Raw genomic sequence first — 24,793 nt, forward strand, 5'->3', positions numbered from 1 at the left:
AAGAAGGCCGAGGAATTGATGCTTTTGAACTGTGTTGCTGGAGAAGCTCTTGAGAGTTCCTTGGACAGCAAAGAGATCAAACCAGTCAATCCTATGGGAAATCAACCCTGAATATTCATTGAAAGGACTGATGCTGAAGCTTCAAAACTTTGGCCACCTGATGTGAAATGCCAACTCATTGGAAAAGACCCTGATGCTGGGAAAGACTGAGCACAGGGGGACAAGGATGAGATGGTTGGGTGGCATCATTAACTCAATGGACTTGAGTCTGAGCAAACTCCAGAAGATGGTGAAGGATAGGGAAGCCTGGCTTGCCACAGTTCATTCGGTCATGACTGAGAGACTGAACAACAACAACAAATTTAAATTATAGGTGTGTAAACAATCACTGCAGACCATGGGGTCATGAAGAGTCGGACACAACTGAGCGAATTCACTTTCACTTTTCCCTTTCATGCATTGGAGAAGGAAATGGCAACCCACTCCAGTGTTCTTGCCTGGAGAATCCCAGGGATGGGGGAGCCTGGTGGGCTGCCATCTATCGGGTCGCACAGAGTCAGACACGACTGAAGCGACTTAGCAGCAGCAGCAGAAGCAGCAAACAATCACTAGTAAAGTAGTACTCAACTTGGAGGCTTCAACACCATGTGAACCGTGAACTTCCAGATGTTCAAGCTGGATTTAGAAAGGGAAGAAGAACCAGAGATCAAATTGCCAATATCCACTGGATCATTGAAAAAGTGAGAAAGTTCCAGAAAAACATCTATTTCTGCTTTATTGACTATGCCAAAGCCTTTGACTGTGTGGATTACAATAAACTGTGGAAAATTCTGAGAGAGATGGGAATACCAGACCACCTGACCTGCCTCTTGAGAAATCTGTATACAGATCAGGAAGCAACAGTTAGAACTGGACATGGAACAACAGACTGGTTCCAAATAGGAAAAGGAGTACGTCAGGCTGTATATTGTCACCTTGTTTATTTAACTTATATGCAGAGTACATCACAAGAAACACTGGGCTGGATGAAGCACAAGCTGGAATCAAGACTGCTGGGAGAACTATCAATAACCTCAGATATGCAGATGACACCACTCTTATGGCAGAAAGTGAAGAAGAACTGAAGAACCTCTTGATGAAAGTGAAAGAGGAGAGTGAAAAAGTTGGCTTAAAGCTCAACATTCAGAAAACTAAGATCATGGCATCTGGTTCCATCACTTCATGACAAATAGATGGGGAAACAGTGGAAACAGTGTCAGACTATTTTTTTGGGCTCCAAAATCACTGCAGATGGTGACTGCAGCCATAAAATTAAAAGACACTTACTCCTTGGGAGGAAAGTTATGACCAACCTAGATAGCATATTAAAAAGCAGAGACATTACTTTGCCAACAAAGGTCCATCTAGTCAAAGCTATGGTTTTTCTAGTATTCATGCATGGATGTGAGAGTTGGACTGTGAAGAAGGCTGAGTGCCGAAGAATTGATGCTTTTGCACTGTGGTGTTGGAGAAGACTCTTGAGAGTCCCTTGGACTGCAAAGAGATTCAACCAGTCCATTCTGAAGGAGATCAGTCCTGAGTGTTCATTGGAAGGACTGAGGTTGAAAGTGAAACTCCAATACTTTTGCCACCTGATGCAAAGAGCTGACTCATTTGAAAAGACTCTGATGCTGGGAAAGATTGAAGGTGGGAGGAGAAGGGTATGACAGAGGAAGAGATGGTTGGATGGCCTCACCGACTCAATGACCATGACTTTGAGTAAACTCCAGGAGTTGGTGATGGACAGGGAGGCCTGGCGTGCTGCAGTTCATGGGGTCGCAAACAGTTGGACATGACTTAACTGAACTGAAACAATTGGGTGACCTGATGACATATTTAAAGACTTTAATAATATTGATAGCACAAAATATTTCAAATCTCTTCTTATTCAGGTTGTGTGTGTAGGCCTTGCATACATATACTATGAATAGTTGGATTATTTGCCTAACGTAATATCAGAAGATGGCTGTGTTAATGGTTTTTTCCAGTGAAAAGTTTCAAAAAGGGTTTACAAAGTTGTAGAAGGTGACACTATAATAATTTTATTCTAGGATGCATACTTCTTTATATTTTAACGTCTTGACATCAGAATGTTTTACGATTGCTCTCTGAGTTGAAGTTGCTTTCTTTCGGAAAGAATTTGTTCTTAACCTCTGCCAGACACATGAGTCCCTGCTAAGCTGATACCTCCTCAAAGTTCTGTCTGAAGCTTTGGTCCACCTTGATGCTGTGAATTCAGAAAGTAAACCTTCAGGAGGATCAACTTTGTGACTCAAGGAGTAAAACAGGGACGTTTCTTTGCTATTTTCTGGTTTGGAATTTATTTGTCCTTTGTGCCCACACTGAAAAGTTCTGGTTTGATGCTGGGACCCTATATTATTGTTCATTTGGGGCAGTTTTTCTGAGCAGTACATAACAGAACGGTGCCTTCTATAGTCTGTGACATCTTAGGCTTGATACAATTTGATAATTTACCAAGGTTAGGGATTTTTTTTAGGACTGACATCAGCTCATTTATCAAATCTTAAGGTTTCTTTTTGGGCCAAATGTTCAGATTCATAGTTGGATTTTCTATATGTTTAAAAGAAGCTAAAGCATAGACCAGATTAGCAGTGCTATAAAATACTAAATTTACAGCTTTACAGACCATAAAGATGACACTGCCAAAGATATTTTATGAAAATTTAGAACCATTTTGAATCCAACTAAGACGTAAATTGATATGAAGTAGCTGTAGAAATAATGAAGAAGATTGGACTCAAAGAACATTCTACTGTGGGTTATTGGAATGGAAATGCATGTACGTAGAACAGGCAAGAGAACTAATTCAATGATGGCATTATATAGAAGTTAGAACATAAAGTATTTCGAAGATTCAAAAATTTAAGATGATGTTAATTTTTAAAATTGTTACTGCTGGTATAACTTTTCCCTTTCTGGACATGTAGATCATAGTATAGCTTGTTTAATAAAGAAGGAAGAATGAGAGGTACCTTAAAAGTAAATTGACTCAACCACTCATGTTCTTGAATACAAAATCAAACTCCAATTTTGTGCACAATAGTTATTTTAGGGAGGGAACATATTGGAGGTTTCTCGTTAGCATTGTGTATGAGGTGCGAGTGGGAAGACAAGAAGATCTGCCAGCACAGCTATATTTAGGGTTTTGTACTGAAATTTCCCTAGGCGAAAGGTCACCGCTGATGGGGGAAGAGTGTGCTAGACCAAAGGGAAGTGGAGCTGGATTATTCTTTCATCCAGGCCAGCTCATTGTTAGTGCTTCTTTACAAGAGAGGAAACAGAGCACTGAGTGCCAAAGGTTTCATCAAGAGTGAAATTTCTTCCACCTTAATTCTGAGCTGTTTTATATAGTCTCTCTATGAAAATCTCCAGGATATGTAAAATATAGAGTGTTACAGAATATGTTTACCATTACAGCTGGAACTAATCGTCCTGAAGTGTATAATTTGGCTTCAGGTCACTTAGCAGTTTTCTTGAAAAGATATATCATATCTTTATATGTTTCCACATGACCACATATATTTTACTCAATGTGAGATGTGACATTAGCAAGACAACATACATGATTTAACAGGGCTGAGCTCTGGATTTCTGCCCATTTTACTTTCAAAGATTGACATCACCTATTCTAAGATAATTCACTGATTCCTAACCATAAGACCCAATCTGACCATATGGGAATGTCTGACTTAAGTTTCCAAACATTTGAAATTCACTGTAATCTGTGGTGTATATTTTTTATGTTTGGTCAATTAGTAAGAGAAGCAGACAAGGAATAAAGAGGCCTTCAAAAAAGGAATGTTTTTACTGCTGTAGAGCTTCTTAAACTATTTTGCCATTTCCTCCCATATATCACAAGCATCTACTTGGGGTTGTTCTTATACACACACACACACACACACATCCCAGGTAACACTGAAACTCAGCAATTATGTTTCTTTCCCTATAGTATGCATTTCAACTGAAGAATCAGGAGAAAAAATTATTCACATTCATTTTAACTTTCTATAGCTAAGCAATTTCATATTGCCAAAGTTTATAGGCTGCCACTCCAATTTCATGAAAACGTAATCTTAAAATCTGAAGCACTTTCCAAAGTCCATACACTCAACAACAACAATATTTATTTTGCATTGCCTCACTTAAATAAATATGACTTTGGTCAGCTTTTCCTTGTATATATGTACATTCGTAATTCCAGAATACATAACATTTTGAAAAAAAACACTTAACTGAGTCTATGAAGGGATTAAATTGCTAAACAAATGAATATATTGGTAAGATATATGTGTGCGTGTATTTATATATATATACGCATATATATTTTTTTTTTCTCTAACAATCTTCAAACATAGCCTGGTATCCTATGTAAAGTGGTTTGTAATTATAATTTATTAGTTAATTGTTTGGTTTACAATATTTCTTAAGAAAGATTCTACTTCTGAATACAATGCTGTTACTAACAATGTATTACAAATCATTTTCACAATAAATAACAAATGCTGTTTAGATCAAATCTCTACTGATTAACAAAATAATACTATTCTATAGCTTGAAATGTTTAGATCATTCACTCAACAAATATTTGTTCAATGAATATCTACAACAGTCACAATATTGCATCTGTTATAGCTAGAGATAAAAAACTGAGCAAAATAGCAAGTTTATATTGCCATGGAGACTAAAACTGATAGGAAATGAGCTCTAGTTATATCATCTTGTTTTGTTCACTTCTAGTTAGTATCATTAGTCTTTCCATATTTAAGAAAAATGAAAAAGTGAAAGCGTTAGTCCCTTAGTCATTCGGTAGTGTCCAACTCTTTGCAACCCCCAGGACTGTGAAACACAAGGCTCCTTTGTCCGTGGAATTCTTCAGGCAAGAACACTGGAGTGGGTTGCCATTCCCTTTCTCCAGGGGATCTTCCCAACCCAGGGATCGAACCTGGGTCTCCTACATTGCTGGTAGATTCTTTACTGTGTGAATAACGAGGGAAGCCCATATCTAAGCAAATAAACTCTTTAATATAAGGAATTAATATTTCATAATACTGCATTGCAGAAAAGCTGATTATCATGATTCAGTATTTCTATGTGAAATAGATAAATGGAAGATGAGGGAATATTTTGTTGTCCAACTGAAATATGCCATCTGAAAAATTTAATGAGGGTGTGCCAACAATGTACTAAATCCATATAAAGACAAAAACTTGTTAGGTAGGATGAGCAACAAGGGGAGGCCTGGCTGAAAACTGACCTCTAAACTCCATCCCAGACTCACCCAGGAGAGCTCACAGCCTACAAGATAATTACAGAGACTTTTCAACTCCTGAACAGGTGCCTTAGGCACACAGTGGATACAAAATAATCAAAGGAGCTTAAGTAACCTTAAAGAAGGCAGTTTGGAGCCCATAATGGGCTTATGAATATTTTACATCTAATTATAACAGACTGAACTATGTGAAGACATATGGGAAGACATAAACAACACAGCCTGCTTGTTGTAACTTGGAATTGTCAATTGGCCTGAGCATATGCCCTCTGCATTCCCTTTCATTGACTGGTGGTGAGTATAAGCCCTACTTTGCACTGGGCATAACCAAAAGGAGCAGACTGGATGTACAAAAGGGGGAAGCCGAGAGGAATGGACAGGAAGGATGAAGAGAGCTCCTTTTGGGGTAAGCCTGCTCACATGCCTTAGGAGTGTCTGTCTAATAAAGTGTCTGTCTGCTTGAGCTGACTGAGCTCTAACTGGTCAGTTGTTTTTAACCCTTTAGTCCAATGCTCAAAATTTTTGTTGTGATGAAACACAACAAAGAACCGAGAAGAGAAGAACCAAGGAAGAGAAATAAACTGACCAGACATTCTGAACAATTAGAATGTGCATCAACAATGTACAAAATCTGTATAAACACAAAAGTTCTTGCTCTTATCTAGTGGCATTTTTTATTCCTAATAAGAACAGTAACAGATAGAAAAGCAAATGAACAGAGAAGAAAATTTTATAAGCAAAATGGATGCAAAATATAGGTTCAATATGAGGCTACCTATCTCCTAGTATTGGCATCGCCAAATGACCTTGTAGGCATTTGCAAATCACACAGCAACACACGTAGGATACACAACAAGGACCTTCAGAAAGGCAACCAGGCTTTTAAATGTTGCTGGGTGCTCTTTGTACAACGTGTTTTCTTTCTTAACAATTATGACCCATGAATGGACCCAGAGACCCCATAGAGACTGTGACAGAACTGTGTTTGAGCATTTCCTGTGGAGGAAGGGTCAGCAGTGGACTGCTGCAGGGGCAGGGAAACGGAGCAGCAGATTTGGGTATGGCATGGGCCCTCTTGGAGAAGGTCACCATTAACCCCACCATAGAGCTGCCAGAACTTAAACAGGACTGGGAATTAGACTCTTAGAGGGCACAAACAGAACCTTGTATGCACCAGGACCCAGGAAAAAGGAGCAGTGACCCCATAAGAGACTGAACCAGACTTTCCCAGGAGTGTCCAGAAGTCTCCAGCAGAAGCATGCGTTGGTGGTGGCCTACCACAGGGTTGGGGGCACTGAGTGTAGCAGTGCATGCATGGGACCTTTGAAGGAGGTCGCCATTATCTTCATTACCTCCGCCATAGTTTGGCCCCAGGTAAATAACAGGGAGGGAACACAGCTCCACCCGTCAACAGAAAATTGGATTAAAGATTTACTGAGCATGGCCCTGCCCATCAGAACAAGACCCAGTTTGCCCCTCAGTCTCTCCCATCAGGAAGCTTCCCCGAAGGCCCAGAGGTTAAAGCGTCTGCCTCCAATGTGGGAGACCCAGGTTCGATCCCTGGGTCGGGAAGATCCCCTGGAGAAGGCAACAGTAACCCACTCCAGTATTCTTTCCTGGAGAATCCCATGGACGGAGAAGCCTGGTACTGAGCTTGGCCCTGCGCATCAAAACAAGACCCAGTTTTCCCCTCAGTCTCTCCCATCAGGAAGCTTCTATAAGCGTCTTATTCTTCTCCATCAGAGGGCAGACAGACTGAAAACCACAATCACAGAAAACTAACCAATCTGATCACATGGACCACAGCGTTGTCTAACTCGATGAAACTAAGAGCCATGCAGTGTAGGGCCGCTCAAAATGAACTGGTCATGGTGGAGAGTTCTGACAGAACAGGTCCACTGGAGAAGGGAATGGCAAAGCACTTCAGGATTCTTGCCTTGAGAACACCATGAAAAGGCAAAAAGATAGGACACTGAAAGAGGAACTCCCCAGGTCAGTGGGTGCCCAATATGCTACTGGAGATCCGTGAAGAAATAACTCCAGAAAGAATGAAAAGATGGAGTCATATCAAAAACAACACCCAGTTGTGGATGTGACTGGTGATAGAAGCAAAGTCCAATGCTGTAAAGAGCAATATTGCATAGGAACCTGGAATGTTAGGTCCATGAATCAAGGCAAATTGGAAGTGGTCAAACAGGAGATGGCAAGAGTGAATGTCGATGTTCTAGGAATCAGAGAACTAAAATGGACTGGAATGGATGAATTTAACTCAGATGACCATTATATCTACTACTGTGAATCCCTAAGAAGAAATGGAGTAGCCATCATAGTCAACAAGAGTCCAAAATGCAGTACTTGGATGCAGTCTCAAAAATGACAGAAAGATATCTGTTTGTTTACAAGGCAAACCACTCAATATCACAGTTATTCCAAGTCTATGCCTTGACCAGTAATGCTGAAGAAGCTGAAGTTGAACGATTCCATGAAGACCTACAAGAATTTCTAGAACTAACACCTAAAAAATATGTCCTTTTCATTATAGGAGACTGGAATGCAAAAGTAGGAAATCAAGAAATACCTGGAGTAACAGGCAAATTTGGCCTTGGAGTAAAGAATGAAGCAGGGCAAAGGCTAACAGAGTCATAGCAAACACCCTCTTCCAACAACACAATAGAAGACTCCACACATGGACATCACCAGATGGTCAACAGTGAAATCAGATTAATTATATTCCCTGCAGCCAAAGATGGAAAAGCTCTATACATTCAGCAAAAACAAGACTGGGAGCTGACTGTGGCTCAGACCATGAACTCCTTATTGCCAAATTCAGACTTAAATTGAAGAAAGTAGGGAAAACCACTAGACCATTCAGGTATGACCTAAATCAAATCCCTTACAATTATACACTGGAAGTGAGAAATAGATTCAAAGGATTAGATATGATAGAGTGCCTGAAGAACTATGGACGGAGGTTCGTGACATTGTACAGGAGACCGGGATCAAGACCATTCCCAAGAAAAAGAAATGGAAAAAGCAAAATGGCTGTCTGGGGAGGCCTTACAAATAGCTGTGAAAAGAAGAGTAGCAAAAAGCAAAGGAGAAAAGGAAAGATATATGCATCTGAATGCAGAGTTCCAAAGAATAGCAAGGAGAGATAAGAAATCCTTCCTCGGTGATCAGTGCAAAGAAATGGAGGAAAACAATAGAATGGGAAAGACTAGAGATCTCTTCAAGAAAATTAGAGATGCCAAGGGAACATTTCATGCAAAGATGGGCTCAATAAAGGATGGAAATGATATGGACCTAACAGAAGCAGAAGATATTAAGAAGAGGTGACAAGAATATACAGAAGACTATACAAAAAAGATCTTCATGACCCAGATAATCATGATGGTTTGATCACTCACCTAGAGCCAGACATCCTGGAATGTGAAGTCAAGTGGGCCTTAGAAAGCATCACTACTTAGGAAACTAGTGGAGGTGATGCAATTCCAGTTGAGCTATTTCAAATCCTAAAAGATGATGCTGTGAAAGGCTGCACTCAACATGCCAGCAAATTTGGAAAACTCAGCAGTGGCCACAGGACTGGAAAAGGTCAGTGTTCATTCCAATCCCAAAGAAAGGCAATGCCAAAGAATGCTCAAACTACCACACAAGTGTACTCATCTCACATGCTAGCAAAGTAATGATCAAAGTTCTTCCAGCCAGGCTTCAAGACTATGCGAACCGTGAACTTCCAGACATTCAAGCTGGATTTAGAAAAGGCAGAGGAACCAGAGATCAAATTGCCAACATCCGCTGGATCATCAAAAAAGCAAGAGAGTTCCAAAAAAACATCTATTTCTGCTTTATTGACTATGCCAAAGTGTTTGACTGTGTGGATCACAGTAAGCTGTGGAAAATTCTTTAAGAGATGGGAATACTAGACCACCTGACCTGCCTCTTGAGAAATGTGTATACAGGTCAGGAAGGAACAGTTAGAACTGGACATGGAACAATAGACTAGTTCCAAAAATGTCAAGGCTGGTTATCGTCACCCTGCTTATTTAACTTATATGCAGAGTATATCCGACAGTGTACATGAGAAATGCTGGCCTGGTTGAAGCAGAAGCTGGAATCCAGATTGCTGGAAGAAATATCAATAACCTCAGATATGCAGATGACACCACTCTCATTGCAGAAAGCAAAAAAGAACTAAAGAACCTCTTGATCAAAATGAAAGAGGAGTGTGAAAAAGTTGGCTTAAAACTCAACATTCAGAAAACTAAGATTATGGCATCTGGTCCCATCACTTCATAACAAATAGATGGAGGACTCAGTGGAAACAGGGACAGACTATTTTTCGGGCTCTAAAATCACTGCAGATGGTGACTGCAGCCATGAAATTAAAAGATGCTTGCTCCTTGGAAGAAAAGTTATGACCAACCTAGACAGCATATTAAAAAGCAGAGACATTACTCTGCCAACAAGGTCTGTCTAGTCAAGGCTATGGTTTTTCCAGTAGTCATATATGGATGTGAGAGTTGGACTATAAAGAAAGCTGAGGGCTGAAGAATTGATAGTTTTGAACTGTGGTGTTCTGGAAAAGACTAAGGAGATCCAACCAGTCCATCCTAAAGGAAATCAGTCCTGAGTATTCATTGGAAGGACTGATGTTGAAGCTTAAACTCCAATACTTTTGCCACCCTATGTGAAGAGGTGACTCATTTGAAAAGACCCTGTTGCTGGGAAAGATTGAAGGCAGGAGGAGAATGGGACAACAGAGGATGAGATGGTTGGATGGCATCACCGACTCAATGGGCATGAGTTTGTGTTAGCTCTGGGAGTTGGTGATGGACAGGGAGTCCTGGCGTGCTGCAGTCCATGGGGTCACAATGAGTCAGACGTGACTGAGTGACTGAACTGAACTGAACTGAATTACCCATGAATATTCTTTACACAGAATTAGTAGATCAAGTTCAAGTAATTGATAAAAACAGTATACCTTCTTTTAAGATTAACGTAAAAGGTATCAAAAAAGTCAATAGGAAAATTATGGATTATAGGATATTAATCAGTGGCACCCCACTCCAGTACTCTTGCCTGGAAAATCCCATGGACGGAGAAGCCTGGTGGGCTGCAGTCCATGGGGTCGCTAGGAGTTGGACACGACTGAGAAACTTCACTTTCATGCATTGGAGAAGGAAACGGCAACCCACTCCAGTGTTCTTGTCTGGAGAATCCCAGGGATGGGGGAGCCTGGTGGGCTGCCGTCTCTGGGGTCGCACAGAGTCGGACACGACTGAAGCGACTTAGCAGCAGCAGCACACATAATATGTTTACAGTTGATATTTTAGCCATTTTTAACTGAGCTGTTCATAAGCAGTGATGTCATTGCTCAGTTTTCCCAGCAGAGGGAAGCATGGCCTCAGTAATTTTGTTTTCTGTAAAGGGTTGAAGTGGGAGGAATGGGATATACTACAATTTTACTTCATTTTAAATAAAGATTGGTTGATATTTCATCATTAAATAAGCAACTTGACATCTTTTAGAAAGCAAAAAATGAACTTGATCTAAAATCCCCCGATTCAGGGGAATATCCTACTGGTAAATCAGTGTGAAGACATCCAAACTAACTTTTACTTGAGTAGGATACTCAGTAATAATGTACTGGGTCTATACTATCAGCATATAAATGAAAAATTTGTATGGCTTAGTTTAAGACTGCACTTTCTTCTTGGATATATTTAAATGAATATATTTGCTGCCTACTACTCAGGTTGCAACTATATATAAAAGCATATACTTAAACCTGACTTCTTTTGGTTAACATTTGAAAATTGAGCATAAAGTCTCGTAAGGGTCTAATATCTTGAACTTATCATGCCTACAATAATAAAACATAATTCAGTGCTTTGTGCTCATTATAATTTTCTTCCACAAGATGTTCTTTCTCTTCAGTTGCACTTCTCTGAGTATTTTGGCAGAGGTGTATAACTTGTAAGCATATGTATTACTGCTTTTGGTTTTATCCTAGTACTAGCAGGTTGAAAGAGTAAAAATGTAACTTACCATGGTGTTGTAAGTCTGAACAGTGGGTCAGTGGATCTCCATTTCTTATATCTTGTCGTCTCGTGCGTCTAAAACAATTATATTTAAAAGGTATTACTGTATCTCTGTTCCATCTTGGGGATTTGTTGTAAGAGTCAAGAAGAATCGAAATCAAAGATCCCAGGAGTTTATTAGAAGAGATGAATCTATATATGACTAAAAGAGTTTTTAAAGCAGTTCATTATACCTCTAAGAGAAGTCTCCAAGATGATCAAAATGGAAAATAGCATATAAATGCACTAAATAAAAAACAAAGCATTAAAAGTCTTTCAAGGTATTGATAACAGGAAATTCATGGGTTCTTTTGCTAGTGAATGTCAATCAATAAGAACCTAACATCTAAAAAATTCAAAATTCTTAATACCTTAAATTCTGAGGAAAAAACACAAAATATAGAATAGCAACCCATTTATTCAACAAATAGAATTAAACATTTTTTCCCCTAATCACTAATGAAGGAGTAAGATTGAAAATTAAAAACCATGAATTTTTGTCTTAATATTTATACATAATTCCTTAAATTAATTTTTGTTAAACTATAGGTATTAAGACAAAGAATTATATTGTAATTTAGTCTGTAATTTTTATTTTTTGTTGCTATATCAACCTTTTTTAATAAAACATTTCTTTTATGATTACATAGTTAAAATGACTGCAAACCAATTTACTTATGAAGTGAATAAAAGGACAAAACAACAACAAATATTAAGGAGCAAGTCTCCTTTTATAAGAGGAAGGTGAGAGAGAAGGCGAACTTACCCCTAAAAGAAAAGCAAATTTGCTATAAAACTGAAATTAAATTCTCCTGCATTCTACTGCTCAGATAATGTTTGTTATAGTACATTCTGGGCACCTTCTCTCTACAGTTTGCTAAAGGTTAACTGGGAATAAGGAGGTTGTCTCCAGCCATTGTGGTGCAAACAAGGCGTGTAGTTCAAATAAAAGGCTAAAAATGGAGACTGCTTATGTGTAACTGGGGAAGAGACGGGGGACACTTGCCCAACTGTATACTGCATCTGTTTTAATGGGTATTGTCTTGCTGCAAGTTAGTTACCAACACTGAAGAAAGTTCTCACAAAGGCCACTGAGAACTGCAAACATGGAATTGGTTACCGTATTCATAAATTTAGAAGTCCCAAGTATTTATGAATTTCTATTTGTAGTATTGGTGACACTATCAAACAGATGGTGCACATTTCAAAATTGCGCCAACAAAAGAACTTGTGAAACACGAACCACAAAGCATTTGGGACGGAGTGTTTTTTACTGCCATTTAAGCTTTTGAAAAATGCCATCACAAAGAATATATAAATTGTAAGGCCTCTAAACATCCTTTCCAAAGACACATGAAATTGGATTAGGTAAAATCTGTAAGGCACAACAAAAATGTGTTAATTGTAATTCCTTCAATCTTGGATTCTAGGTATGCAGTAAACATTCCAAATATATAATAATATCCAGGTTTTAATGTATTACAGATTTAGTTATGATGTTATTTTTATATTATTTTTCATTAAGAAAAGCTTAAAATTCAAATGAATTATTACTAAATTAGGCAATGTTATACATTTCACATGGAATGAAATTAATACACATTTTTAGTTCAAACATGAATTCCATACTTTCAAGCAACATTTAGTCTGTATACAAAGCCCTCTAGAGCTAAATGATTTAAGAAGCATAAAACCTTTATCTTAATTAATTTTATTTTATTGCTGTAACAAGATCATATTGCTATTTATTAGTATATTCAGGGTTTCTTTATCAGTAACACATTATCTCCAAACTAAGTTTTTGTTTTAAATTTAAACTTCCAACAAAGTCGATAGATACATGAAAGTAATACAAATACGTTGTTTCAATTCTGAATACTGAAGGCTCAAGAAAATTGAGTATTTAGTAAATGGAATAGGTTAATACATTTATATTTAATATTATTATTAACAAGGTAACTGTGTTTTAACCTATATGGACTGAATATATGAAAGTTTTAAGTTGTAGATAATACTACAGTCAATAATATCTAATGTGTAATCAAAATACTTAATTAGATATTTGGGTTATTTCTTTTCTCTAATATTTTCTAAAACATTTTAAATGATCCAAATGTTGTAGAACACATCTCATTAGCAATGAAAAATGTCATGTTCACAGCTTCTTGTAAAACATTAGCTACAATAAAAAACAAAGCAAAGTTTACTGCCCCTGTAATGAATGCATCAGTGTAATAATACTAATTTCTATTAAATTTTTCAATAGGTTGTGTGCATACCATTAATCTTTAGGTTTATATTAGTAAGTATTGTATATTACTTTTATCTATTATTGCTTATTTCTTAAATACTGGTGAATATCAAGGGGAATAGGTAGCATTGAGTGAGTAGTAAAGAATACATTGAAATGATTATTTTGCCAAATTAAGATGGTGTTTTTGTTTTCTAAAACAAAAGTAAAGCAAGTTTGTGTAGAAGTTTAGGATATATCTAAGAGTTCCCTGAATTGTAACACCTTGCTTTATACACAGAAATAAAGAGATGATGTACTTATATGAAGAAGCTGTTTCAAAAATGAAATCCAATAAGATAAATGTCAAACAGTGTATTTATTTCTAATAGTCCTCCTACCTCTTTGCAGTAGGAAAATAGCGAGAGCATGAGGAGCCATCCCAGGCACAGTAAGGGTCTCGGGCAAGGCAGCATTCTGCACAGGCTTTCCCGTAAATATCACATCTGTGTAAAGGGAGTTGTGTGACCCCCGTGGTAGAGCCAATATATAGTTGTTGCTGTGGAAAGAGTTTACTGTTATGACAAAAATTACCTTGTTTTTAAAATATCTTTTTCCTTAAGAAAAAAAAAAGAAAATGTTATACTTTAGCAAGCATACATTTATCTTTGTGGGTTTAAAATATTTCATTTCTGGTAATTTTTTCGAAGGCCTGGCAGAAAATGTGACCATCTAAAATACATTAAGGTCGAAATCCATATATTTGACTGAAACAGGTATATTTTATAAGGGAAGATGAAGGAAGACAGTAGTAGTTACATGTCAATTAAATCTCATGAAAATAAAAAAATTTTTAAATGACATTACTGAGCAATGGACAGTCCAAACCTTCAGTTTGCTCTTAGGTTGTATTTTAAAATTCTGCTGTTTATAATTTTGATTAACCAGATTACCTACCCTGCCACGTATTCTGATTGGTTTTGAGGCAGGGATCTTTTGCTTTTGACTCTTGGGGACTTCCACGTTAGGTTTGCCCTCCTATAAGCAGGGAAAGGGTGAAGTTTTGGTGCTTGTATTGGTAAGAAGCTTTGCTCAATTTTAATCATCTTGCCTTTGTACTACCTCCAGAAGACTACTTTAAACAAAAGTACTCAATTAACTTCTCACTCAAAGATCATCATTTAGGGGAATCGAGGACACACTGCTTGGTGCCATGGGCTTGAACAAAAAGCTCAAATGTCAAAAAGGTGGGATATTGGGCATCAACATATCTGGATTCTAGGTCTTGCCTGACATTAACTCTCTGTTGATCTTGGGCCATTCACATAATTTTCCTAAGACTTAACTTCCTTATTCATAAAATAAGCATGTTTAACTAGAGCTTCAAAGTATGCATCCAAATAAAACATCTATGCTGGAGTTATTCTCAATGAATTTGAAGTTATCAAAGGAGCCAGAATTGGAGGGAAAAAAGCTTTCATATCAGTGATTAATTTAGGTTTTTGATACAAGTTAAAAAATACCTTTAACAAAGTTGCCCAATGTAGCATATCAGTTGCAACTTTATGTAAACACAAAATTAAATACAAATAAAACGGTTTTGTGATTGTTCTACATTTTACTATCAATATATAGTAAACTATATACTATACTAGCTCCCTTTCTTGTACCAGATGATTGAATAATTATAATAAATATTAAATGTGAAAAATTTTATGTACTTAAACATGATAGTACATATAAAAAAGACCCCAGAAGTGTATTTTAATTTCTCCACTGTAGAAAAGAATAGTTACAGAAAAGCCCGACTTGGAACTATGGCGTGCTCTTTTAGTATTACAAGTTGCCTATTAGTAAGCAATGGATATAATTAAAATCACATTTCTAGTTGGCTTTCAAAGATGGACTACATATAGCAGATATGTTTGAATGAAGATAAAGTATCAGAATCTAAGAAATTATTGACGGTAAGGAGCATTATATAGAAAACAATTATATGCTTAAAGCTAACCAACTTACTTATATGTTAACACAAAACAGGGAAAAGAAAGGGGGAAGAAATAATACAATAAAAACTAAACTATTATGGAGGTAGTAATCCTGATAAATATTACTTATTCCATTTCAGTAAAGTGAAGAATATTTATTTTAAATAGTATTCCAGTATAGTATATGGAATATGGTATACATTACAGATGTTCAATTTCTCAGTATATTCACCTTGTATTTTTATGTTGAAAGATGCTACAAACCACAGCAAATTAAGAAATGATAGTTAAAGTCTCTGGGAGTAAAAGATGAAATATTATTAAGCCTTTTTGTTGAGAGAAAATGAGACTGATTTGTACCCCTCTTATAGCATCTACAGAACCTGCATGTGATAATATTTCTCAAATTATGATTAACTGTTAACAGAGATCTTAACTAATGCAAAGAACTTTTTTCCCTCCTATTATTTCTCTCTTCCAAAAGCACCTTTAAAAAATGAACTTAGATTGTATAGGGAGGAGGGAGAGGGTGAGATGTATGGAGAGAATAACATGGAAACTTGCAATATCATATGTAAAATAGACAGCCACTGGGAACTTGCTATATGCCTCAGGGAACTCAAACAGGGGCTCTATGACAATCTAGAAGGGTGGGATGGGGAGGGAGACGGGAGGGAGGTTCAGGAGGGAGTGGACATGGTAGACCTATGGCTGATTCTTGTTGATGTTTGACAGAAAACCAAAAAATTCTGTAAAGCAATTATCCTTCAGTTAAAAAAAAAAATTAAGTGGCAAAAAAAAAAGAAGGCAAGAAATCATAATGTGATTAAAAAAAAATGAAACAACCATAATATTTAAATGATAGATTAGTTAAAATGAGGTAGCAGTATTTAGAGGCATGTCTGGCATTGGTGAATATAAGATATACCAAACCATATACTGTGGACATAATTATTTAAAAAGCTATTGAACAAGTTGGTCATATATAAGAAAAAGATTTCTATGTTTGACCAATAACTTTTAAGAAGCATGAGAAAACTTCATACTTATAGATTTCTAAGAATATGGCATTGAGTAATAAAGGAGTTGTTATCCAAATAATAAATTCTATATCTGTCAGATCCCTTTGGCAGAAAATCGGAGAAATAATACCTGAGAAAAATATGAAATGAAAAATATGGCAACTGAAATCATTGTAATGAAAACCTAAAGTGTGATAAAATGGAAAAAAATTAATACAATCAATGTAGTTTTCATTTTACAATTACTCTGCTGTACTATTAATGATTTGCAAATAAATTATGCCATCTAAATGAAATGTAGGGGAGGCTTGCAGGCACCATTGAGCATAATCCAGTCACCAGCAAATAACCTGATGTGCTTTTTCTGCCCAATTTAACATCACCACAGGCTTTCTCACTATCCTTCTTAATAAGTTGCAGGTCATAAGCAGGATATGAGTCCATTTATCCAGAAAATTAGTTGCAACACGTTTGTCCCTCTTGATACTACTGCCTCACTTTTAAAATTTCCACGAGCATAAATGAAATTGACTCACATCTGAATGAAGTCAAACTCTGGTAATGGAAAATGAAGGCTAGAGTTACTTTCTTCTAACCTAGTATTTTAGGTTGATAAATTGTTTTTGTTTTTTGGTAAAATGTGTTGCGTTTAATGGGCCATTCTTAAGGTAGGTTTAAAAATGTTAAAACAGACAGAGATAGTTTACAAAACTGAATGCAATGTAATTAAGACTGACGAAGTCCAGCAGAGAATAAATAAATAGTTTTAAAAATCATTATAGGAAAGAATATCCCAGTCTAGCTACCATCCTGGAACTCCCCGGATTTCCTTGCCAACATTTGACAATTTTTAGATTACAAGAACAGGTGAACACATACTTATGAAGTATAAGATGACAGTATCAGGTCAATAATATCTGCACTCTGGATTTCTCTAAATATCTTGGAGATTATCAATGTATTTTGATACAAATGTGTTGAAAAGGTATCTACTAAGTTTTACCAGCACAGTATTTTAGCATCTTGTATGACAAAAAATGGCATGGTTAGAGATAAAACATGTAAGTAAGATCTGCCATCAGAAATAAGATCTGCCCAATCAGTCTCATATTAAACAATTTTGTATGTAAGTTTTCACTGCAGAGAGCGAGAAGTCAAAAAGTGACTACTTTTTGACTATTTCTCCTAGGTTATTTAATTAATTTCAACTCAGGATCCAAGTCATTTTTTTAAAGTTAAATTTGATATATTCATAGAAAGGCTAGGTAACATTTTTGCAGAAAAGATAATTCATTAGAAGTTAAAATCATATTTGCTTTGCCATTATCATTGAGCATTTCATTAAGAGTCCTGCCAAAGCATTCATTCAACAGGAATGAGAAGACTATTAACATGCTGTCCTCAAGCTTTGAATTCAAAGAGTTTAATAATTTATCATTTGCAGGGACTGTTTTGCTGTTTCCCTTTTTATTTAGCCAAACTAAATGTTTTCTCTAGCACATGATACTACTGAAAACGTAAAATTAACTAAGTCAAAATTCTCCAAAAATATACTGTCCAGTGCATGATTTTATTAGCCTGTATAATACAGTTTGTTTGTACATGTAAATTAAATTATACATTTATTTATATTCTAAAACATTCACCTATGTTATTTCAGAGGATATACAGATGAAAATATGAGTTATTACTGAGGAAATTATGTTACAATGGCCAAGAAGGAAATACTATAAATAAAAATCTACAACAAATAGTGATCTAAGAGGGCTTCCCTGGTGGCTCAGCGCTAAAGACTCCGTTGGCAATGCAGGAGCCTCAGGAGATCTAGATTCAATCCCTGGATTGGGAATATTCCCTGGAGAAGGAAATGACAACCTATCCTAGTATTCTTGCCTAGAAAATCCCACGGGCAGAGGAGTCTGGTGGGCTCTAGTACCTGGGGTCGCAAAGAGTCGGAGACGAATGAAGCGACATTGCCTGCGTATGATCTAATAAATATATTTATAGGACATATATGTGTGCAAGGGTACTAAGTTGCTTCAGTCGTGCCCAACTCTCTGTGACCCTATGGACCATAGCCTGCCAATCTACTCAGTCCATGAATTCTCCAGGCAAGAATATTGGAGTGGGTTGCCATGCCCTCCTCCAGGGGATCTTCCTGACCTAAGGATCCACCCTTCCTCTCTTATGGCTCCTGCATTGGTAGGCAGGTTCTTTACCACTCACACCACCTGGGAAGCCCATAGGACATATATGAGACTGGTCAAAAGCATGAGGGCAATGAAATTATCTTTAGTTTTCATTCTGCTATTTATAGTAAGAATGTTTTTTTTCCTCTTGTGTTTTGAACAACTGTTAATAAACCTATAAAATTTGATGGAACATAAATATATTTATCTATTTGAAACAAAGTTAACAAAATATAGATTACCAATTGTAATGTATAATGTTATTACCTGCTTAGTGGAAAGCTCCATTGCTGAAATAGTAGTTGGTTCCTAAAGAAGAAAAAGCAAATGTGAAATGTTCAGTCAATTAGAAAAGTTACAAAATGCCAACATAAACTTTCAGAAAGATAACTTCAGTGCCTACAAGCAGCAATATAACTGGGGGAAAAAAAAAAAAACATGTGAAAGAAATTGCATAGACAAGTGTTCTATGTGTGGAGCAGACAATAAGTGCATCTTCCAGTTAAAGACCATCAAGAACATACCTGTGGATCAAGTTGGGGGAACTGCTCACTATGATAAAGGAGACTGGGGGGACTCAGTAAGAGTGAGATGGAAAGGACTTAATATGTTTTGGACTTGTGTTTAGGTGATTTGAGGGAGTTCCAGGAAGCAGGATTTCGCTTTATATTGGATGCTGTCACAAAGCAAAGGTAATTCTATGATTAGGTATCTTCATAAGTTTCATTTAGAAGGAGGAAAAAACAGAGTGAACCTAGAGCAGTTATTGGGAAAGTAGCAATCACTCACTAGGGCAGATAGGGAGATTGTTCATTTTTATGGTTTGGACAATGTTTATGTTCTCTTCTGTGTCAGACATGATTACAGAATGGACTTGTTACTGTTCTGGTTTACCGTGGTCTGACAATAGCCCCGTCTGATGCTGGGGCTCTGTGAAAATTTGTATGTTCAACTGGAGAACACTGTGGCTGAGGTGAGAATGTCAGACCAGCTCCTAATAGCACCAAGGATGAGCTGAGGGTATAGAGCTGGTGTCCAGCTGGCAAGAACTGTAAGAGCTTGGTTGAGACGATATTACTTCATTATCATTAAAATGACTATTTAAGGTGCAAAGGTCTACATTCGGGTCTCTGCTGAAGAACATAATCTCTTTAATTTCTGTCAACCGACTAATGTAGAGAAGTCATGACTAGAGAAGAAATAATCACCAGCACCCTTATTAAAGTATTCTGTTAAAGCCTATTATAAGCATATGTAGGCTACGTAAATAAATGCTGTTCTCTAGTGAACTCAGACCACCAAATTACTATTTACCTAAACACATTTGAGTATCTTCTCTCAGATTCACTTTCACTGAACTCCAATCCATCCTGTTTCATCAGTGACAATTACAACACTAACAAGAGATAGCTTGGGGGGGTTTATAGAAAGGTAATGAGAAGGAGGCTTAGACGGGATGAACAAAATCCTGAAAGTTCTCTCTGAAGTCATGCCTTGAAGAAAGTGTAAAGAGTTGGACTCAGGGGTTAAACTGTATGAATTCAAATGGTAGTAACACAAGTCTTGTCAGAAGGTTGATGTTAGGTGTGGTATAGAAGCTATTTCTAATTTAACTTTCTCATCTGAAAAATACATACAATGGTATCTTCTGCATAGGATTGCTATAATGATCAAATTAATTAATAAATGTAAAATACTTCACAAACATGTTTGTCACATACTGTTTATTCAGATCTCTCCTGTCTCTCACATGCACATACATACACTCAACACACACTCACATACACATTCATATCCTTCCTTGGCTTCAGGTTTTCTCTTCAGTGCTTATCACTATCTAGAAATACATAGATATGACATTTGTGGTATGTATATGATTTATAGGTGATATTTATCTTGGGTCGTACACGTTTCTTCCTATACCTCAAAGTTCTTATCTGAAGGTAGAGAGGACTGAGAGGAAGGAGGAAAAGCCAATAAAAAGGCAGGTCATGTAAGTCAACACTGAGAGAAAATCTGAGGATAGTAGACAATGACTCTCTCAAAGCTATCCACTGAGGTTAGTACCAAGAAAAGTTACTCATTGCATGCCCACAGGGCTGTTAAATCTCCCAGACCCCTAGCTGTGACTCTTGCTTGCCCTTTTGCCGGTCAGAGAAGTATGGGGGGAAAAAGTGAAAGATACCCAGTGGGAATTCGAGGTTAGGCTGACAGGATGTGAGGACAGCGGAAGAGGCATGTCACATTTTCTTAACCGTCTATGTTCCTTGCCCCAAGCCTTCCCCAATCGCCTACCACCCAACGCTAATTCAGCACAGGCATTTTTGGCTGTTTAGTTCACTGCCATATACTTGGGATTGCTTATCCTACAGTTGTCCCTTGAATAAAGGGGTTTGAACTGTGTGGGTCCACAAAGACATGGATTTTTTCAATAGTTAACACTGCAGTATTACACCAGCAACAGTTGGATGAATCCACGCATGCAAAACCAGAGATATGGAGGGCCAGCTGCAAAATTACACTCAGATATTCCCCTGCACAGCAGGTGGGGGCCTCTAACCCCCAAAGTTGTTCACAAGTCAACTACATTTACATGTTTTTGGTAATTATTTATTAAATAATGGAATAAGCAAATGCATTCCCTACAAATTTCCCCCTTTCTCTCATATCTCTTTTACTCTCTCCATTATACTCTGTTCCTTCCACTGAATTTGTATGACACACAGGGAGCCATCTTTTTAAAAAAGTTTTTCCTCAACCCTTCAAGCTTATCTGTATTTTATTTGAAAATAATCTGATTATTCTATACTCTCCATCTTTACTCATTCATGTCTCGTTTGGTGCCATGTATCCCTCAGCCCACTGACTCTAGGCCTTACTCTGGAGAGAAGGCCTATGATTTTCAGAAGGAGGGATGGCTGATAACCTGTAGTGCTGAGTGGAAGCTTCAGTCTATTGTGATTACTGGACTTCCTGTTTGATATAGCACTAGTGACCACTCAATTCTTGACTGCTTCCTCTATTTAGATTTCATTATGCCTTAGAACTCTTTATTAACTATTCTTAATTTTTTCGAGTTTTTTCTATTTCTAGTCATTCTTCATATGTTTGCCTTTCCTTACTGAGTCCTATCCACTCCTCCTTGGATGCTCCATTCTTTTCCTGTTGGGCTTGTGGTTTTAATTACCTCCTATGTGCTATAGAATTGCAGATTTCCACTTCGAACCCTGATATCTAAGCTGAGCACAGAATTTTCTTAACAGATTTAAGACTATCTGCCTGAGACATAAATGAGACAAATGATTTAGGATGTAAATTAATTTGATAGGATAATTTAGAATTGCCCCACAGTTACCCATTTTCATAGCTTAATGATATTAAAGATAACAATTTTCTATAGGAACTATCAATCATAAAGACAATGATGATGAAAGGAATATCTATCAATTTTCTCTATATAGAAATAAGATTTTTGAAATTTATTCCATCAAATCACAAAAATCAAGGGACCAAGTCATCATAGATTTTTTGTTTTAAAAGACAAAACTGATTGTTATATTTAGGTTTATATAATATTGGAATCAGTGAATCCAAACAAAGAATTTAAAGCAGAAAAATATTCCACAGCAGCTTCTTCCATTCCAACAGTTTCACAGGGAAAATGGTTATGTTGTTATGTATATAAGCAGCTAACTTCATGGAGACTTTTGTGAAATAAATTTTATAGCCAAGGTGCAAGGAAAGCATTTCTTAGCGAATTAACAGGTAGTATAATTAAAATGAAAGTTAGCTATGTCTAGGCTCTTTTCAAACAACTTCAGTGAAACTATCTATAAATGAAGCTGGTGAATTTTCACACATTTCACATACACTGACAATACAAAATTAAAATGTCTGTAAGGCAGACTGAAATGATCACTTTATATATAAATTGTAAAACAAAACAAACCTCAATATACAAGAAACTCCACTGTGCCATATAATGATTTCAAAGTTCTTAAATTAAGATCGTAGACTCTCTCTATTAAAAGCAGCTTACTTATATTTTAGATCATGAAACAGTTTGGAATAGGATGTGCTACATGCTGCCTGTGGTTGAATTTTAACAGACAATATATTGAGATGACATCCATTTAAATAAGCTATGTTTTTTTCTGAGCCTAGTTGGTAGTGAATATGACTTCCATTTAAAACAGATGTAGCTTTATAAGCATTTTTTCATGAAACTGGTTTTAATTGCAAATTTAACTGGAGTTTGAGTAAAAATGAAATTAAAAACTTAGCATCTTTTCAAGATTTTCTATGACTCTAATTTGCTATATATATTTTTTTCAGATATTTTAAATCTAGCCCTTATTAAACTTTCACACTTGCAGAGCTTTTCAACCTGCTGATCCCAGGAGAATCAGACAGCGTTCCCTGGATGCTAAGCATGCTGAAGCTCCATTAGAATGAGTTAACCGACTAGGTTTTGGAAAGCATCAATTATGTTTTACATTTGAATAAAAATTAAACTCTTTCATTTGTTTGCTCAGCTGTTCATGGAATACTGCATAAATTGGGTTTAAAATGAATGTATTATCTATGTAAATGCATTGCAATCCTTTGCAGTCAATAGCAGTATAAATAAAATCCACTGTACTAAATGCATTGCAACTTGATATAACCAGCCACTGTATCAAAAGTAAAACCCTCCTTGGACTGGAAAAAAAAAAATCTCAAGTGCAAAAAGTAAAAGTCAGCATACTTCTAGTTTTCACAGCTTTTGAATATTTTTAACAAGGTATAGATTTAGAATTTTCAAGCAGTTATTTTAAATGAGATTGTCATTTATTTAACTAGTTAATAATAGCTACAATTGACTAGTAACCTTAATTAGAAAAACAAAAAAAACTGATGAAGAAGTTGAGGCTCAACTGACTTTAACCAATTTGTTTGGAATATCACAGTAATTGTGATTCAAACACGAGTTTATGTTACAAGTAATATTTGAAATAGGTTTGTGTCTTAGTACTTTAATACCATTTTGAATATATGATAGCTATTTAAAGTAATTTCTAGAGTCCTATGAAAATGAAAGTGTTAACTGCTCTATTGTGTCTGACTCTCTGTCCATGAAATTCTCCGGGCAAGAATACTGAAGTGGGTAGCCACTGGGGAATCTTCCCAATCCAGGGATCAAACCTGCAACTCCTGCATTGCAGGCAGATTCCTTACTGTCTGAGCCACTTGGGAAGCCAATTTATTTCATCTCTTGTTTCCCAATAAAATTTTACTCTAAAATGGAAATTTCATCACTGAGGAATATTCTTCTTACTATACTCTGATTGGGATTTGATTTCACCCAGAATAGAAGTATCTTAAATGTAACTAGAACCACTGGAATGTCCTGTGATTAACCAGGGTGTTTTCTTAAAACCAACCTCAAAATGGCAATGGACACAGTACTGGCTTTAATTAGAATTTTATATGAGGTTGGTTATTCAGTCTAGCAAAGATACATAATGAATATGGTCTCCTGGAGATGATATTATGGTAATATAACTGTTTGGTTGACATTAATGTCTTTCTTTTTAAAATCCAAGAGTATCAGATACCACCAGGACCCTAAATCTGTTCCTTGTCTATTCACCTTGTCAAATCAACATAGTGTTTCAGTTAACCCTTTTTAAATTTTATGTTAAATGCAAGGCTCAAATAAAAATAAGGAAACTATAACATTTCTCTGCTAGTATCAGTGTATATAGAAATTGCTTTAATGTGTTGTGTTTTTTGCCCTACTTCTGCAAAATTAAACAAAGTTTGACAGTGAAATATTCCAATTGCTAGACCACAATACATGTATGAACTTTGCCTGATAGAATAGAATGTTGAAAGTAAATATTTCTTTAAACTCTGCCCGAATACATTTTGTCTACTTGAGTGCCAAAGAAATAATAATGACAACAATGC

General features: G+C 36.5%; 1 protein-coding gene across 2 annotated transcripts in view; it reads right to left on the bottom strand.

Moving 5' to 3' along the window:
• Positions 1 to 24,793, bottom strand: part of SEMA3A (semaphorin 3A) — a 549,604-nt gene that overhangs the window by 19,291 nt on the left and 505,520 nt on the right. For both annotated transcript variants that reach the window (XM_027539841.1, XM_027539840.1), the window contains exons 15-17: positions 19,109 to 19,150; positions 14,044 to 14,201; positions 11,381 to 11,448 (exon numbers count right to left, since the gene is read on the bottom strand). In XM_027539841.1, coding sequence (XP_027395642.1) covers positions 11,381 to 11,448; positions 14,044 to 14,201; positions 19,109 to 19,150 — 268 coding nt within the window. The remainder of the gene's footprint in view (positions 1 to 11,380; positions 11,449 to 14,043; positions 14,202 to 19,108; positions 19,151 to 24,793) is intronic.

This window comes from Bos indicus x Bos taurus, chromosome 4 (genome assembly GCF_003369695.1).
Source record: "Bos indicus x Bos taurus breed Angus x Brahman F1 hybrid chromosome 4, Bos_hybrid_MaternalHap_v2.0, whole genome shotgun sequence".
Classification (NCBI taxonomy): domain Eukaryota; kingdom Metazoa; phylum Chordata; class Mammalia; order Artiodactyla; family Bovidae; genus Bos; species Bos indicus x Bos taurus.